We start from the raw sequence: 18,862 nt of genomic DNA on the forward strand, positions 1-18,862 counted from the left end.
TTGAATTGAGTAAATTTGTGGTCAGGAATATCAATGAGGAGGTATTATAGGAGTGGCCACAATTTACTGAATGCCTATATGCCATGGACTTTGCACATTTCATTCTTATGATTACTCTGTATCATAATCAACCCTAGCTCAAAGATACAGACTCTGCAATGAAGCAACCCCTGTCCAAACAGCTGGTAGTTTGTTGAGCTGGAATTTAAACCCAGGTTGACTCCAAGGCTTATACACGGTGGGCTCTTGCTTAACATTCTTTTATTCTCCTATTAGACAAATCCAGAATTTTCTGCGGAAGAGTGATGGCAAGACCAAGTCTATATCCTTATTCAGAGGCCACACTGAGTACTCTTGCTCCCCCCAAATATGGTATGAAGTACTTCAGAACAGCACAACAGAATTTAAACCTTCAGGGGCCAATTATGCCACCTCTGGGACAAAAATAAAGTCGTTTATGGCTACACATAGGCCTCATACAGTTAGAGTTTAATGTATATAATGAGTCAGGCATTATAAACCTGAGAATTAGCTTTCTAGGTCAAGGTTGCCCTACTTTCTATACCTTGAGTTGCCATTTGCCAGTTACCTGAAAATAATCTGGTGTTATGAGGTGTATCTGCACATTTCTGAGGCTTCTGCATCATTAAGGATTTAGAGATTAGAAGGATGAGGAAATAGTTGACACTGAAAGAAACACTGAGGCTGTTAAAACTCAATGTATTACTTCTGGCACTAATTTAGGAAGATTTTTGCTCTACTTTGATTCAGTCACATGGTGGAGGAGGGAGAAAAAATGGCTGCTAATCTCTATGACAAAAGAGTAGAATCAGCCAGGCACAGTGGCTCACCCCTATAATCCTAGCACTTTGGGAGGCCAAAGTGGACAGATTGCCTGAGCTCAGGAATTTAAGACCAGTCTGCACAACACGGTGAGACCCTGTCTCTACTAAAAATACAAAAAATTAGCGAGGTGTGATAGTGTGTGCCTGTAGTCTCAGCTACTTGGGAGGCTGAGGAACAAGAATCACTTGAACCCTAAAGGCAGAGGTTGCAGCGAGCCAAGAATGTGATACTTCACTCTATCCTCGGTGAGAAAGTAAGACTCTGTTTCCAAAAAAAAAAAAAAAAACAAAATATAAAAAAAACAAAAAGAGTAGAATCACAGAGATGAAAAGAAACTTCATTTTATAAGTTCTTCACTTTACAAATAAGAAACTGAAAACAGCAAAGTTAGTAATATTTGCCCAGGATCACAAAGCTAATTGTGGAAGACCAAAAGCTAGATCCTCCACCCATTTTCTTGTTCTTCTAGTAGTTTCCATTCTTCTAACTCCAAAGGAAAAAAGAAGAAAGGTCCTGCAGGAAAATCTATCACATTTTTCAAAAGCATGCTAAAACTCCTTTTTGCAGATAGTTAGGATATTACATAACTAACTATATATTATGTTTGTACTTCATGTTCATTTATTCCATCAACAAATATTTTTGATCACTAGCCTGCAATTTAAAAAGAACAACTTTGTCTTCAGGGCTTGAAAGCCTAACTTCTTCTGAGATCTGAAGACAATTTGTAGGAGGAAAACAATTTGTAATTCTATTTTCTAACTGTATGAAGACAAAGAATTGGGGAAATAACACAACTGCTGTCAGGTAATAAATGCTACCAGGGAAGTAATTCCCATGATGTGCTCACCATAAATCTCCAATCCCTTCTCCTGGCTTCAATATGGAAGTCAGGTAAATATAAATAACTCTTGCTTCTCCTTCCACAAAATTCACATTAGTCAATTGTGCTATAATGTAACATGTGCATTCCTTGAAATCACTCCACTATGCAAAATCATGCAGTAAAAACTACAGAGCATATGGGGAAAATGGGGCTAGGAGAACAACACTCAACCTAATCAAAATGGTACTACAGTTTTAACTGGTTAACTTGTTGATTACATGAATGCTGTAATAAATAGGGCATTTTAATAGGAAAAGACCAGAAGTCTGCTCCTGAAGTGGGCATCTAAAGGCTGCAGCTCACGAGTTACTGTGAAGGTGCTGGATGAAGAGTTCTGACAGCAGATGTGATACTTCCTAACCATATGTGGTGAACTAAGGGAGCTGGTTGATAGCTGAAGGATGTGCATGTGTGTGCGTGCATTACGTGTATTATCACACATCTTTATTCATCTGGATGCAGTTTTCTGTGTTTACCTAGAGCTTTCTCAGAGACAAAACTGCATATAAGCAAGCAAAAAATCTGTTATGCTTACATTGTTCCCTAATATATCAATCATGTTGAAGACTCATGCTTTCAAAACAACTGTTATTAGTAGAACTATAAATTTCTTCAATTCGCAAAATGGCTAACAAGCTTTTGTGACAGTACCCACCCTAGTTTTACCATGAAACAACCTTAATGGTTCTCCTATGATGACTTTCAGACAAGCTCATGTGGGCACTATCGAACGATTAATTTTAAGCTCTATTCATTAGGTATCAAGATCAACATGATTTATTTTTGTAGCTATAATTTTAAAAGGCCAAAAAAGGAACTCATCTTTAAAAATAATGTAAGGTTAACAATGAAATAAAAATAATTACCATCACCAGTGTCAAATTTTTTAAGTGGCACAAAATTTGAGCCAAACAAAAGGATAGCTACAAAACAGGAGGTGTAACCAAAGGTTAGATCTGCTCCATTACTGCTCATGGTTCCAGCCTTGCTGAGTTCGCTGGTTCACTTTAGACTTGATGTACTTTTCAGGAGCTTCTGAAATAAAAGAAAAAACGATACACCTGAGACGTGAATCCATGAACAAATTATGATTAACGTATTTATTGAATTTTTCAAAAGTATGCTAAGACTCTTTTTTGTGGGTACTAAGGACATCACTATATATTATGTTTGTGCTTCATGTTCATTTATTCTATCAACAAATATTTTTGATCATTAGCATGTGATTTAAAAAGAACAACTTTGTCATCAGGGCTTGAAAGCCTAACTTCTTCTAAGATCTGAAGACAATGTTAGTACATTACAAAAAATATTCTCCTGTGTAGGTTCCATCACTGCAGAGTTTTAGTGGATAACACTGCTAAACCTATTTAATGGCTCTAGCTTCTCTATGAAGAAAAGGACTAAAACTACAAATAACCAAGAATTAGACATTTTTTCATAAAGTTATCTTTTGTGAAAGGCCGCTTAATACAATTTAGATTTTTAGTTGCCCGAGTTATACGAGAAAAAAACACCACCAAAGTAATTTTATCACAAGAGGTAAACAGAGTCTCTCCACAATACCATCTTGGATTCATATGTTGCACACTGGCCCTTTGGAATAAGCTCTCTGGAAGAGAATTCAGAATCATCCAGTGGTTTCTTTTTCATAGTGATAACTTCTTGTATATGTGTATTGAATAAAGTACATCTGAAATCACCTTTTCTTGTAATTTTATTTCACAGTGACAAATATATAAGGTCCATGTATTGTTCCTTACGTGTTCTTGCAGAGAATATTAAATATACAACAACCTACAAAATATGTTATTTAGCATTATTAAGGACAGTTTAACTGAAAACAAGGATCACTTCAAAACTGGTCAATAAACTTTAGTAAAGAAAATGTGTATTTGAAATTGTGTGGACTTTCTTACAAACACATTGCTAGTAAGAAAACATCCTTCATAGGGATGTAGCTGAGAAAGAGACACTGAGGTACATTTCAACATTGACACAGTAACACTATTGAAGAAGAATACTGTTAGCCTCAACGAGAGGTCCAGCACTGCAGTGGCTTACATGGGTTATGACTCAAGGGTCAGCTGAAGCAGGTGCTTGCTGCTAAGATAACAGGCGTGCTAAGATAACAGAGCTGCAACAGGTCAGATATGCAGGAAATATCTTGAAAAGCTAACCTATGACTAAAAAGACACATGATTGGGTGATAGCTATCACATCATTTTTTCCCTCATTTTAATTAACAACAAGCAAAGCAAAACAAAACCTTCACGTGGACATTGGTAAGAAGAGAATGTCTAACCTTCAAAAGTGGCAAATTATTTTATAGAAAAGAAGGCTCCACAAAGGCCCTAAATCTCTGAAATGGAAAGAATAATTTGACATGCTAGAGTGCATGAGCTGCATTTTGACTACCAAATGAACACCAGTTATTACCTATAGATAAATGATGTTTATTGCATGCAGCTCTTGAACATTTTAGAAAGCATGTGATCTTATTTCATTGTGAATTGGCAATAACTTACTGTCTTTAAAAAGGTTCTCTCTCTAAAACAATGAAATTTTTGTGGAAAAGAAAAGCAGTGTCACTCCATCCAGCACATTTTCCCAATTCTGCACAAAACCTGAACAATCTCAAACATTATTTTAATGTTTTTTCAGTGTCCACTGATATTTTGTCAAACTATATTAACTTATTTTCATGTTATTACTTTTGTTTAATTTATTAGTAAATACTTCTCCTTTACGGTTTTCCTAGTAATTTAAACTTCTATGCAGACTTTAAAAAAATTCCTGTTTGGTATATTCTGATCAATACTGTTTGTTCCACTCCAACTAAAATTTCATTTTTAGTTTCATGTTAATTTCCCCAAATCTCCCGGCAAGTACAGCCTGTCTTTGGGCTAAAATTAACAGTGCTTGAAAGTATTTATTCTGAGCCTTGATTTTTTTCTTTTTAACCATGAGAATGTTTTTGAAAAATCATGAGACGCTCGCTCCCCTGCAAAGCAACTTGGCTTTCCTTTGAGTGGCTGTACTCACTGCGTTCCCGTCTGGCGGCTGAAACTCCTTCCTACTCAGCGCTGGCGCGATCCGCCCACTACGTGCGGGTATGGAGACGGAGCCTGACTCATTCCCTCTACGTGCCGGGGCGGCCTGGTCAGCCTTTACTGTCTGCGGGGACAGTTTCCCACACACCAGCCGGGAGGAGAGGGGAGGGCTCTAGCACCCGTGACCCAGAGTGCCCTTCCCAGGATGCTCGCGCAGAGCGCCAGTCCAGCCCTGACTTCCTGTTGGGACGTTTACCTCCACCTCAGGAGGGTGGAGAGGGAAGGGCTTTAGCACCGGCGACTCAGAGGCCTTCCTAGGACAGCAGGTTGGGGAACGCCTTCCTTCAGTTTCTGTGCTGGAGTGAATTGTCAGGTGGCTCAGGAGGAGTCCTCAAGCTCTGAGTTGGTCAACCAGAAAACTAGAAGAGTTTTGTGTATTTGTAGGTGATTATTCAGGGAACTTTCAGCATGTCACCCTCTCTAAGTGTCACAGGAGGTATTATTTTTTATTATTGTTTATGGATAAAACAAAAGGCTGAGAAATTTCACACCATTATGAAAGATTACCTGAAGTGAATTTTTCCACTTAGTATTAGAAATTCATCATCTGCTCCACTGATGTCATTAACGTGTCTTGTGACATCACAAGATTTCACTTGTAATCACTAATTCTTTATAGATGCACCCAAGCCATTTATTTGTACAAGTCATTTATCTATATTTTTATCTAATATGTATTGTGTCACATGAGAATATACATTCTAGGATTCTCAAGCTTCGCTGCACATAACAATGGTCCAAGGTGGTGGCTTTAAAACGCAAAACAAAACTAAACTAATATCTGGACCCAATACCAAAGCAATTAAAATAGAATCTCTGAGTATGTGACTCAGGAATAATTTTCTTTCAAAAGCCTTCCCTGGGTGACTCTAATGTGAAGCTGGGCTCGAGAATCATATTCTAATCAATATTTGTCCAATGTTATTGCCTGTAAGAATCACCTGAGGAATGGGTTAAAAATACAGGCTCTTGACATCTTTATTTAGATTTTGAGGAACGTTGTTCTAGTCCCCTACTGTCCAACATGTAGCCACTAGCAGCATGGGGTTATTCAAAATTAAATTACAAGAAAATATTTAGTAGCTCACTTGCACTGGACACTTTTCAAGTGCTCAGTAGCCAGATGTGCAGGTTATAGAAGATTTCTGTCACTGCAGAAAGTTCTGGAAAACACTGCTCTAGACTGTTAGCCTTGAAAGTACAGTGGTGCCCTCGATGAAATCATCTCTTCATGTGTGTTCCCATATACCAAAGGCTGCAAACTTTAAGTTGGAAAGGGGAAGTGTAGGTTCTGTGCTAGTGTGAGTTCAAGAAAGGCCTCTCTGAGGAAGTGACATTTAACCCAAGACCAACCAGTGGTTGGCCATGGGTGTAGCATTCACAAGAAGGAGAAAACACAAGGACTATTAACAGATGACATTTCCTAGAAGGAACTTCTTCCTTAAACATTAATCACATTCATAGACTATCATGTCAGATAGGCAGATGGGAAGGCAAAACATCATTTCATTTAAAGAATTAAAGCAGCAAAACTTTTTCACTTAAGGAAGAGGATTAATTTAGCAGTTCAGAAAGGTTTTGAAAAAATCAGTTCCCGTTTCCACACATGCACATCTAAGACACACATGTACACAAACTCTCTTCCAAAAATATAGGTCCGAAATCCAACCTAGAGTTGTTTCACTTCATGGTTACATGATCATGTGGTTTATTCTTGCTTCAGACTCAGGTGGAGAAGCTGAAGCTTGTGTCAGCATTTGTCGAGAATTCCCTAAAGTCTTAAAAGTGAGTTGGGGCTGAATTAGGCCTGAGAATATTCATTATGGGAAATGCCAGGCTTTTGCTTTTCACATTATGCCATAGAACAAACCCAAACATGGATGACTCTGTTCTTAAACTAAAATTTTTCTTTCAAATTGTTTCATATATGTGATTGCCTAAACATAATGGTTTGTATTGGAAGAGTCCTGGCAGACACTAGAAGATCCAGTTTCTAACTTTAGCTTCATCTATTAACAATATTTCTCTCAGAAAGTCATTTAATTTCTTTAAACCTCAGTTTTCTTATATAGAAAATGATAATAATAAGACCTGTGCACCTTTCTCTTTTATGTGGTGAAAAGATATATGTATAATAAAACATTATTACTAGGACTTCCGGTTTCTGCTCTGACATTTAAGTCTCCACTCCCATCATCACAACAAGAAAAAAAACTGAGCAAATAAAAAATCAACAACTCTTTTTAGATCTGCCAGAAAATACGGTCATAGTACATGCCACCTTTTTGCAAACTGAAGACATAAATGAATACGAAGAATTACAGCTTATCAGGACAGCAAAAGCCACTGAAGCCAGTAAAGGGTTGGGGGCACTTTTACAGTATTTGTCATACTGCTGAAGGCTGAGTGTGGAGTAACTTGAGAGTTGAAAACTGAGAGAGAGTGGGAGCCATTCGTATGGGAGCATCCACACATTCATGAATTTTACTTTCAAAAGATACGAGAAAAATTTCCTCTTTGGCACGAAGGAGGAAAAAATAACTATTTGAAATATACTCAGAAACAAAAGCCTGCCCTCAAGGTAAACTTTGCCTGAGAGCTTTATCTCAATTACAGAAAAGGCAACTAGACAGTTTGAAGACCTTCTACACTTTCTTTCTCATGTAAGGAGAAAAATAAAAGAATAAACTCTTACAAGTTCACAACCCAGGGACTCTGAACAACTGAAAAATAGAGTTTTAGATATTGGAGAAGATAGAGAGAAAAGGGAATGCTTATACACTCTTGATGGTAATGTAAACTAGTACAACCCCTCTGGAAAACAGTATGAGGATTTCTCAAATAACTGATAGAACTAACATTCTACCCAGCAATCCCACTATTGGTTATCTACTTGATGGAAAAGAAATTGTTATATCAAATGACACTTGCACTTATATATTTATTGGGGCACTATTCACAATAGCAAAATCATGGAATCATCCTAAGTGTACACCAATAGTTGATTGAATAAAGAAAATGTGGTATATATAAACCATGGAATATTAGGCAGCTAGAAAAAGGAGTTAAATCACGTCCTCTGCAGCAACATGAATTGAGCTAGAGGCCATTATCCTAAGTGAAATAACTCAGAGACAGAAAATCAAATACTGCATATTTTCACTTATAAGTGGGAGCTGAACAGTGGGTACACATGGAAATAAAGATGAAATAATAGACTCCAAAACAAAGAAAGGTGGGAGTAGAGTGCAGGTTGAAAAATTATCTACGGGCTGCAATGTTGACTGTTTGGATGATGGGTTCACTAGAAGCCCAAACCTCACCATTACAGAATAAATCTATGCAGGAAACCTGCACATGTGCTTCCTGAATCTAAAATTTTTAAGAAATAAATAATAAAAAATAGAGATTTTTATCTTAACATTATAGAACGTATCAATGCTTCAGTGTCTTATGTCCATATAAACAGTGCTCTGGTATAATAACTGTGGATCACAACTAGAGAGAGATGCAAGACACAACTCTGCTTAAGAATGAATCTCTAAGAAAACCCAAAGACAACAAATAGGGAAGGCAAAAAGAAGGATATTGGAGAAAATAGAAGCCTCTTATACCTACACCTACAACAACCATTAAATACAGTCTAACTTCTGGCCAGATAAACACATATAACCTAAAGGCCTACTTACTTTGTTTTCTATTATCTGATATGACATGCCTAGCTTTCAATGAACAATTATAAGGCATGCTAAAAGGCAAGAAAAAAACACAGTCTGAAAAGATAAAGCAAGCATCAGAACCAGATTCAGATATGGCAGGGACTGGAAATTTAAAATAAGCTATGACTAATATGCTAAGAGATCAACTGGGAAAAGTGCAAGAACAAATGTGTAATATAAGCAGAAAGATGAAAACTCAAAGAATCCAAAGGAAATGTTAGAGAGCGAAAAACATTACAACGGAAATGAGAAATGCTTTTGACAGCTATGAAAGAATCAGTGAACTTGATGATATGTCAATTGAAACTTCCCAAACTTAAATGGAAACAAAAATAGAATATGAAAAAGAAACAACGGCCGGGCGCGGTGGCTCAGGCCTGTAATCCCAGCACTTTGGGAGGCCGAGGAGGGTGGATCACAAGGTCAAGACATCGAGACCATCTTGGTCAACATGGTGAGACCCCGTCTCTACTAAAAAATACAAAAAATTAGCTGGGCATGGTGGTGCGTGCCTATAATCCCAGCTACTCGGGAGGCTGAGGCAGGAGAATTGCCTGAACCCAGGAGGCAGAGGTTGCGGTGAGCCGAGATTGCGCCATTGCACTCCAGCCTGGGTAACAAGAGCGAAACTCCATCTCAAAAAAAAAAAAAGAAAAAGAAACAAAATTCTAAAAATTGCATGAAAGTTACAAAAGGCATAAAATTCAGGTAATAGGAATACCAGAAGGAAAAGAAAGAAAGCAACAGAAGATACATAAGTAATAGATATCTAGGGATCGAATAATTGTGGACAACTTTCTAAAATTCATAACAGACATCAAACTATAGATCTGGGAAGATCAGACAACACCAAGCAAAATAATTAAAAAAAAACTACATGTAGGCATATCGTATACTAATTGTGGAATATTAGACAAAGAGAAAAAAGTTGAAAGGAGTCAGGAAAAACTATCACTTTACTTACAGAGGAACAAGGATGAGAATTACCTCTGACTTCTCAGAAGCCATGCAAGCAAGAAGAGAGTAGAGTGAACTATTCAGTGTTGAAAGAAAAATCCACTAAGAATTCTGTGCCTAGTCTATCCTTTAAAAATGAAAGGAAAATAAAAACTTCCTCAGATAAACAAAAACTGAGGATATTTGTTACCAGTAGACCCAGCTTGGAAGAAATGTTAAAAGAAATTCTTTAGAGAGCAAAAAAATGATACTTACCAGAAATTTGAATTAATGTGAAGGAAGGACATTAGAAGTGCAATAAATGAAGGTAAAACGTAAATCTTTTATTTTTTCTTATTGTTAATTGATCTAATAGATAATTGTTCAAAGTAATAATATCAGTAATATATTGGGTGATTTTAGTTTATCAATAAATGAAATACATAATAGCAATGCTTTAAGGAACAGAAGAGAGGCACTGGAAAAATGTTTTATGCAGTAACTGCACTACCCGTGAGATGGTATCATGTTATTCAAAAGTGGACTTAGTGGTAAATGTGTACTGCAAACTCTAGGGTAATTTCTAAAAATATGTTTTAAAGTATAATTGATACTCACAGAGAGGAGAGAAAATAGAATTATATAAAATGCTGAATTAAAACTAGAAAAGGTAGCAAAAGAGGTGTATTAGTCTATTTTCCCACTGCTCTAAAGATATTACCTGAGGCTGGTCAATTTATAAAGGAAAGAGGTTTAATTGACTCATGGTTCTGCATGGCTGGGGAGGCCTCAGGAAACTTACAATCATGGCAGAGAGTAAAGGAGAAGCAAAGGCATGTCATACATGGCAGCAGGCGAGAGGAAGAGAAAGGGGAAGAGCCTCTTATAAAACCATAAGATCTCTTGAGAACTCACTCACTATCACGAGAACAGCATGTGGGAAACCACCTCCCATGACACAATCACCTCCCACTAAGTCCCTCCCTCAACAGGTGGGGATCATGGGGATTACAGTTCCAGGTGAGATTTGGATGGGGGCACAGAGCCAAACCATATTGAGAGGGGAGGACAAAAAGGGGAAACAATTACAAGGGCAACAAACAGGAAACAATTAATATATGAGAGAGAGCAATTCAACTCTATCAAAAATTACTTTAAACATAAGTAGTCTGAATATACCAATTAAAAGACAAAGACTGACAGAATGAATAAAATACAGGTATCAACTCTATGTTATTTACAAGAAATCCATGTTATTTATAAAGACACATATTAAAAGGAATGGAGAAAGATATATTTTTCTTTTCTTGAACCTTTGAAATAGGGTATTCCTCTATCACACAGGCAGGAGTTCAGTGGGACAATCATGGCTCACTGCAGTCTTGAACTCCTGAGCTCAAGTGATCCTCCTGCCTCAGTCTCTTGAGTAGGTGGGACTGCAGGTATGTGTCACCGCAATAAGCTAATTTTTAAGTTTTTGTAGAGAGGAGGTCTTGCTATGTTGCCCAGGCTGGTCTTGAACTCCAGAACTCAAGAAATCCTCCTGCTTCAGTATCCCAAAGTGCTGAGATTACAGCATGAGCCACCAGGCCCAGCAAGATATACTTTTCTAACACGAATCAAAGGAAAGCTAGAATAAATATTTTAATTTCAGACAAAGCAAACTTCAGACAAGGAAATTACTAGGAAGAAGGCCATTACATAATGATAAAGGGGCCAACTCTCCAATAAGACCTAACAATCCTATGTGTGCACCTCACAAGTGAGTGTCAAAAGACATAAGACAAAAACTGGAAAAACTGCAAAGAGAAATAGACACAAATAGACTATTGCAGTTGGGGTCTTCAACTTCTCTCTATTAGTAATTGCCAAATTGAACAGGCAGAAAATAAGTAAAAATGTAATAGAAGTGAACAGTACCATCATCACCTGGGTTTACCTGAATTATATCTCATTCAACTGCAGCAAAATAGAGCTCCTCAAGCTCGTAGAGTACATTGACCTAGATGTACTACATTTGGGGTCTTCTACATTTGTCAGAACCTGTAGAGCTGTGCAACACACAGAGTGCACTCTAATGTAAACAGTGGACTTTAGTTCATACTAATGTACCAATATTGGTTCATCAATTGTAAGAAATGTACAGATGCAGATGTTGCTAATGCAGATGTTACTAATAGGGGAACTGTGAGAGAGTAGAGAGGGGTTATGGGAACTCTGCTCCTATCTGCTCGATTTTTTTCATAAATCTAACACAGCTCTGAAAATAGTGTGCAAAAATGTTATTATTTTAAACTTGTGATTATTTTATGGCAGTTAAACTATTTTCTCAGCCTGGTGAAGGAAATCGACCCCCTAAATGATCTCATCATATTTACATGTATGTTTATATATTTATTATTGCATATATAATATGTAATATATAGTTATTTATTAAATACACAAATGCATTTATTAAATATGTATTAATATAGATGCACATATTAAATATTAAATATATTAATGTAGAATATTTATATATTAAATATATATTTAAATACAATGAGATTATTGATGGGGTTGGTTTACTTCACCAGGCTGACAAATATAAAATATGCATTCAATATATATTTATTATATATTACGTATATTTAGATATTATGAAATAATTGTTGAGGGTAATAATTGATAATATATATTTGCTCCTTTATTTAAATGTATATTTAATTCATTTGACTATCTTTTTAAGCATTCACCAAATACAAGAGTATTTATAAAGAAAGCTACTGTCAAGTGGTATTTTATTCAGGTCTATAGAATCAAAACCAATACCAATATTTTCCATATTTAGTCTCTGAAACCTGTTTATCCTTTCATAATCTTTTGGGATGTTTTGGTGTGGGAACTTTAAAAAATCTAGGCTACTTACCCTCCTTCCCCCAGTTACTAAATGATCCTACAGGCTGAGTGTATCTGGTTCTCATTTTGAGGATCTCTGTGTATAATGAGAAATGATGATTGGTGAAGGCAGAAAAAAACCTGCTGATTCATTGAGAAACCTTCCTCTGTTTTTTGAAAAAGGAGAAGAAATCAATTTAATACATAATATTCAAGTAGAGTTTTATTATCTCATAGAAGCAAACAACATTTTTGAAGAATAATCTGAAATTAGGAAAAATATGTCATTTTACTGAGAAATAATGATGCTGTGCTGAAATAAGTGTTCCTCTCCTGATCCAAAGCCTACTTTTCATGTAAAATATTTTATAATAAGAATAACCCAGGCCTGGCACGGCGGCTCATGCCTGTAATCCCAGAACTTTGGGAGACTGAGGTGGGTGGATCACTGGAGGTCAGGAGTTCAAGACCAGCCTGATCAACATGGTGAAACCCTGTGTCTACTAAAAACACAAAAAATTAGCCGAGTGTGGTGGTGTCACCTGTAATCCCAGCTACTCAGGAGGCTGAGGCAGGAGAATTGCTTGAGCCTGGGAGGTGAGCTGAGATTATGCCACTTCACTCCAGCCTGGATGACAGAGTGAGACTCTGTCTCAAAAAAAAAAAAAAAAAAGAATACCCCAATAAATAATAAAAATATTACCTTTTGTTGATTTTAAAAGGAGAGTTCACAAAAATTAAAGTTTTGTTTCTTAAAAAGTTTACAATTCTGTAGCTATAATAAACTGAATCAAAGATACTTTTAAGAATCTATTGTGAGCTTAAGAAAACACTAACATCACTTACTTATATTTCTATTTGTAATCTACTTAATTTCATAAAGTCTTTGAAGCAATATAGAATCAAAACAGTAAAATAATAGGAACAAAGGAAAAACCTAGGAACTTAAGAAAGTCAAGATGAAACAAAACAGAGTTTAGATGCCAAGAGCACCTATAGTTACTATAGATGACTTTCAAATTTGGTCTGAGTTTTACAAGGAAAAAGGCAGACAGTGGGTTAGGATAGCTTCCTATTTAACTGCTATTTTTGTGAGACAGTTCTTCAGGAAAGAAAAGGTTTTTCTAGTTGTAAATTTTAGAAGTGGCTAAAGTGGGGGTAGATCTTTTGATTTATCTTTGAGGCATTTTTAAAGGTAATAATACACTTTTATACTCTTAACACTGGTGTATTCATCTGACAAATTTCATGGAGTGCCTACTGAAAATCAGACGCTCTTTTAGACACTGGGAACAGACAAAAGCCCTTGCACCAATTTAGCATACATCCAAGTAAGGGAAACCAGATAATAGACAACATATATGGTATATGAAATAGTGATACATGCTAAGGAAAAAAAATTAAGGAGATAAGACTAGAGACGTGTGTGTGTGTGTGTGTGTGTGTGTGTGTGTGGGTGTGTTGGGTTTGCGGGTATTGCATTTGAAGAAAGGAAGTCCTCACTGAGAGGAAGACATTTGAGAGAAGGCCTGAAGGAGGGGGTGGGAGTGGGGACAGAGTTGCCAGAACAGTGGCACTGAGGCAGATTTGAGGAAGGGCAAAGGAGTCACTGTAGCTGGAGTTGAGGTGGTAAGAAGGATAGTGGTAGAAAATGGAGTTAGAGGGAATGGGGGATGGGAAGAATGTGAGGGTCCTCATGGGCCTTATGCACTTTGAATATGTCTCTGAGAGAAATGGGGAACCTCTGAAGTGTTTTGATCACAGGAGATGTATTAGTCATCTGTTACTGGGTAACAAATATAGCCACCCAAAATGTAGTGGCTTAAGAGAAACCTAAACAAGTATTCTCTCTCATAGTTTCTGTGGATCAATAACTTGGGAGCAGCTCCAGTAGGGCTTCCTACTCGGGTTCCTCATCAGGTTGCAGTCACAGGTGGGCTAGGGCTCTGGCCACCTGGAGAGGTGGTTAGGTCTAGGGGAGTCCACACCCCGGGGGGCTTACTCAAATGACTGACAAATTGGCTGTAGCTCAGGCCTTCTTGACCTCAGGCCTTCTTGACATGGGCCTCACCACAGCACTGCTTGTCTCACGAATGTTGCTGGCTTTCCACAGAGTGAGAAATCCAAGAGGGTAGCAGTGTCCTTGTCCTCTATGACCTTGCATCTGAAGTCACACATCATTCCTCCTGCAGTGTTCTGTTAGTCACAGGGTTCATCCCTGATTTAGTGTGAAAGTAGATTGTATCACGGCGTGAATACCAGGAGGTGGGGATCACTGGGGGCCATCCTAGAGGCTGACCCAGGCAGAATAAAGAAGGTAATTACTGGGACCATGTCCCTCCATAGGCACGAGGATACGGAATTTAGTGCAAAAAAAGAGGAAATAGCCTTTGTTAGAGACACAGAGGAGTCTTTGGTAGTGACAGTATATAGGTGCAGTTAGAGGAAGGTAGGAAGATCTCATGCTGGGGGCTGTTGAACATTCTCATCTAATTTTTTCCCTGTTTCTCAGTGAAACAGGAAACAAGGTCATAGGTCAAGAGTGAGGATGGGGAAGAAGGTGTTTGTTAGAGGTTCACCCAGTATTTCTAGTTTTTCACTATCTTTTATGTGATGCAGTGGTCACTGCCCCAACTCTTGTTTGGTCATATTATAAAGGGGGAAAAAAGTCTATTTTTGATCATTGTTCTATTGTAAAAAGCACAGCCTGAGCTTTAGTAAAGTGAAAAAAACCCAACTCTGTGTGTATATATATATTTTTTTCTTTTTTTTTTTTTTTTTTGAGACGGAGTTTCGCTCTTGTTACCCAGGCTGGAGTGCAATGGTGCGCTCTCGGCTCACCGCAACCTCCGCCTCCTGGGTTCAGGCAATTCTCCTGCCTCAGCCTCCTGAGTAGCTGGGATTACAGGCACGTGCCACCATGCCCATTTTTTTTTTTGTATTTTTAGTAAAGATGGGGTTTCACCATGTTGACCAGGATGGTCTCGATCTCTTGACCTTGTGATCCACCCGCCTCGGCCTCCCGAAGTGCTGGGATTACAGGTGTGAGCCACTGGGCCAGGCCCTATATTTTTCATTGTGAGGACAGTATTTTTGTCTTTTTGATTTCAAGAGCTTTTGTTTATAGCATGGAAAGTTTTATGTTATAAACATCTTTTGGTGAAATTAGACTACTTTGTTACTTTAGCTTCCGGAATGGAGTAAAGTACAGATAATAACATTTGCTTAAAGAAGACATTTAAAAAATAAGACATGGTTTGTCCTAGCCCAATCAGCCTAAAACCACCAGGGACAACCTGTAAACAGACCAACGAAGTCAAATTTACTTCTCATTGCAGTGTGGGACTGCACAGGAGAGGAATTGTGAGATGTCTCATCAAACAAAGGAAAATGTAGAGTTAACACAGGATTTTGCTAAAGAGTGGAATTTAGGTGCAGTGATGCTGTATGGGCGCTAAGCAAAGTGTGGTGGTGTATAAAAGATGTCAGCTTCAGCTCTGTACTGTGAAATGGACCTATGGTCCTTGTCTCAGTCCATTTTGTGTTGCTATAAAGGAATATTTGAGGCTGGGCAATCTCTAAGGAAAAGAGGTTTATTTGGCTCACTGTTCTGCAGGCTGTACAAGAAGCATGGCACCAGCAACTGCAACTGGTAAGAGGCTCAGGCTGCTTTCACTCATGGCGGAAGGTGAGGGGAGGTGTTGTGTGCAGAGATCATATGGTGAGAGAGAAGGCAAGGAGGGAGGAGTGACGTGCCAGGCTCTGTTTAACAACTAGCTCTCTTGAGAACGAATAGAGCAAGATCTCACTCACTGCTCCCTATCCCAGGGAGGGCATTAATCTATTCATGGGGGATCCACCCTGATAACCCAAACACCTCCCGTAAGGCCCCAGCTCCAACACATTGGTTTGGGGGAGATGAACATTCAAACCATAGCAGTCCTGTTTTCTTGGAAATGAAGTAAAAGAGATGTCGAATGTTGTGTCCTGAGACCCATTCTCTGAAGCTTTGCACAGGGGCTATAAATCAAGGCTTTGCTGATCACAATGACTTGTCCTCCAGATAAGAGTGAGATGTTTCATTCCTATTGCAAGAATTTTCAACAGCAATACATCTGATATTCTATGATTTCAGAGAATACAATTTCTCAGCAAGTAAGCAGGAGTCCCTCTAAGAACTAAGTTTTTAGAGGATTCTATGGCTACAATATGTATTTCAGAAAAATACTGTTTTCTGATAAATTTGCACCTAGTTTTATCCGCAGTTCTGATTCTGGACTGATGAATGCCAGGGACATTGCTTTCTTGGCCCAAGTAATTTTCTCAGACTATATTCTGTAACTTACTATTATTCTAAACATTGATGAATAAGTTACTGTCCCTTCCTAGGTAATCTGAGTCAAGACACAGACTCAGTGTGTATTTCATATTTTAAATTTATATTTCATATTTGCATTCGTATTTCATATTTTAAATGTATAATATAAGGCGGTTGGAAGAAGTCTTCAACAGAGTATGTATATAGAATTGGACCGTTTTCAATGTTAATGACTGAATTACAGTGCCTCCCACAGCATGTTTACCTGAACTCAGCATCCAAGTCCCACAATTAGGTTTGTCAGTTTCCAACAGGATGCCTCAAGGTGCTCACGCTCCCACTGTGGCCTCTTTATAGCTTTTCTTTCTTCTTCTAGCTTGCTCTGGCTAACAACCACTATCATCAAAGTTGTCTGAAGACTTCCTGTTGCTGCGACTGGTGGGACTCTTGGTGGAAGCCCTATTTCCACGTGCCAATGGTTGCAGCTCCCTAAGGGAGCAGGACACTGTTGAATTCTCTAAGAAGCTCAGAGGAAGTCACTTCTCACTATGGTGCCATAAGGGACTTGAAGTCATTCTATTCATGCTCTGCTTTTCAGTAAAGCTGCTTCTGCTTCTGGCTTTTGTGCCATGTCTCCTGCAAGGAATTCCCAAAACTTAAAACAAACCAAAACCCAAAGCCAACAAAATATAAATAAATAAATAAATAAACCAAACAAATAAACTAATGAAAAAAAAAAAGAAGAAGAAATGAAGTCAACATTCTGTGAGATCCAGCTCCGATTCTACCTTACACAATGATTAAACCACAAGACTTAACTTCAGCCACAGGTCACCACAATTTTGTCAAAAACAAAAGTGCCTTAAGATTGTATAGTTAAAGACCTTATCTGTTGATTTTCTTAACAAGAAATCAGGAAAGAGCCTCTCCAGGTAATTGAAAGTCTCTTAGAGACCAAAAACTGCTCCTAGGGTTACATTTAAATAAAAGTGTCTACTTGATTTTACTCATCAACAATTAAAAAACTCCAATCTTAGCCAAGATACCCTTTTGCATAAGTCATCTTACAATGCCTTCCCTTTTTCCCCAGTGAATGTACATGGTCATTGTCACAGCCATGTGATTTTCTTAAACAAAGTTCCCCAGTCAGTGGATTCACAGGATGAGAGTTGGCATAATACCTGTGGTGGAAAGACAGAGGAGAAAGATCATTGAAGGTGCTGATGAGAGTATCTTTGATGAAATTCATCAAGGGCCCTAACAGTGCTGGAGAAATAAGTGAGAAAAAAAAGGTACTGATGGAAAAGTCTTCTAAAGAAAGACTTCTCAATGATATAAAATAACACTAATCATAACTAATAATTATCAGCCTTTATTTGGGTAGGCACTGCAAGAAGAACCTTATCTGCATTATCTTGCTCAATTCTTACAACAGCTTGGTGAGTTATATACTATTATTTTCTCCATGTTGTGAATAAGGATTCTGAGGCTCAAAGAGTAATTTGCTCAAATCCATGTGACTAATAGGTGATAGTGCTAGTTTTTTTTTTTAAATTTATAGACTTTAATAATAAAACCTTCTTTCCACTGTCCCATACCAGATGAAACTATGTTGACAGATGAATGTTTCCTACTACAGTATTTCTAATATGTATATTCCTTTTCTTTTCCTAAAAGAAACATATTTTAATTTTTCTAAACTATTTAAATTCTTCCATATTACAAATTGATATGTAGTTTCTCTTTTAAATTTAATATACGAGTGACATTTTTTATGTCAGTATATGAATGCCAACCTCATGCCTTGTATGGCTGTATAATACAGTATGATATGAATATATCACAAATTTAACTATTATACTATCTAGAGACATTTAGTTTTTTTCCCTAATTTTTGAAATTATAATTAATACTGCACTGAATATTCTTTTTTATTGCATTTTAGATTTTGGGGTACATGTGAAGAACATGCAAGATTGTTGCATAGGTACACACATGCAGTGTGATTTGCTGTCTTTCTCCCCATCACCTATATCTAGCATTTCTCCCCATGCTATCTCTCCCCAACTCCCCACCCCCCACTGTCCCTCCCCTATTTCCCCCCTACAGACCCCAGTGTGTGATTTTTCTCTGATTTCAGTGCTTGTGTTATTAGTTCTTAATATGA

The 18,862-nt window shown here is 37.6% G+C and overlaps 1 protein-coding gene and 1 long non-coding RNA gene across 12 annotated transcripts in view; one reads left to right on the forward strand and one right to left on the reverse strand.

Moving 5' to 3' along the window:
• TMEM144 (transmembrane protein 144) overlaps positions 1-4,897 on the reverse strand; it is a 67,963-nt gene extending 63,066 nt beyond the window's left edge. For 7 of the 11 annotated variants that reach the window (XR_013533361.1, XR_013533360.1, XR_008480016.2 and 4 more), the window contains exons 1-2: positions 4,778-4,897; positions 2,599-2,767 (exon numbers count right to left, since the gene is read on the reverse strand). Coding sequence is in view for 3 of the 11 variants with exons in the window: in XM_002745287.6 (XP_002745333.4) it covers positions 2,599-2,707 (109 nt within the window). In the remaining 8 variants the exon portion in view is untranslated. Of the gene's footprint in view, positions 1-589; positions 688-2,598; positions 2,768-4,777 lie in introns of all 11 variants that reach the window. The other 4 variants (XM_035292795.3, XM_078367828.1, XM_078367826.1 and 1 more) reach the window with 2 other exon arrangements.
• Positions 4,898-14,591: 9,694 nt separating this feature from the next.
• Positions 14,592-17,208, forward strand: LOC128931546 (uncharacterized). Its single transcript, XR_008480018.2, has 3 exons — positions 14,592-14,694; positions 15,994-16,029; positions 17,072-17,208. It is a non-coding gene; the product is annotated as an uncharacterized LOC128931546 (long non-coding RNA).
• Positions 17,209-18,862: the final 1,654 nt, after the last annotated feature.

This window comes from Callithrix jacchus, chromosome 3 (assembly GCF_049354715.1).
Source record: "Callithrix jacchus isolate 240 chromosome 3, calJac240_pri, whole genome shotgun sequence".
NCBI lineage: Eukaryota > Metazoa > Chordata > Mammalia > Primates > Cebidae > Callithrix > Callithrix jacchus.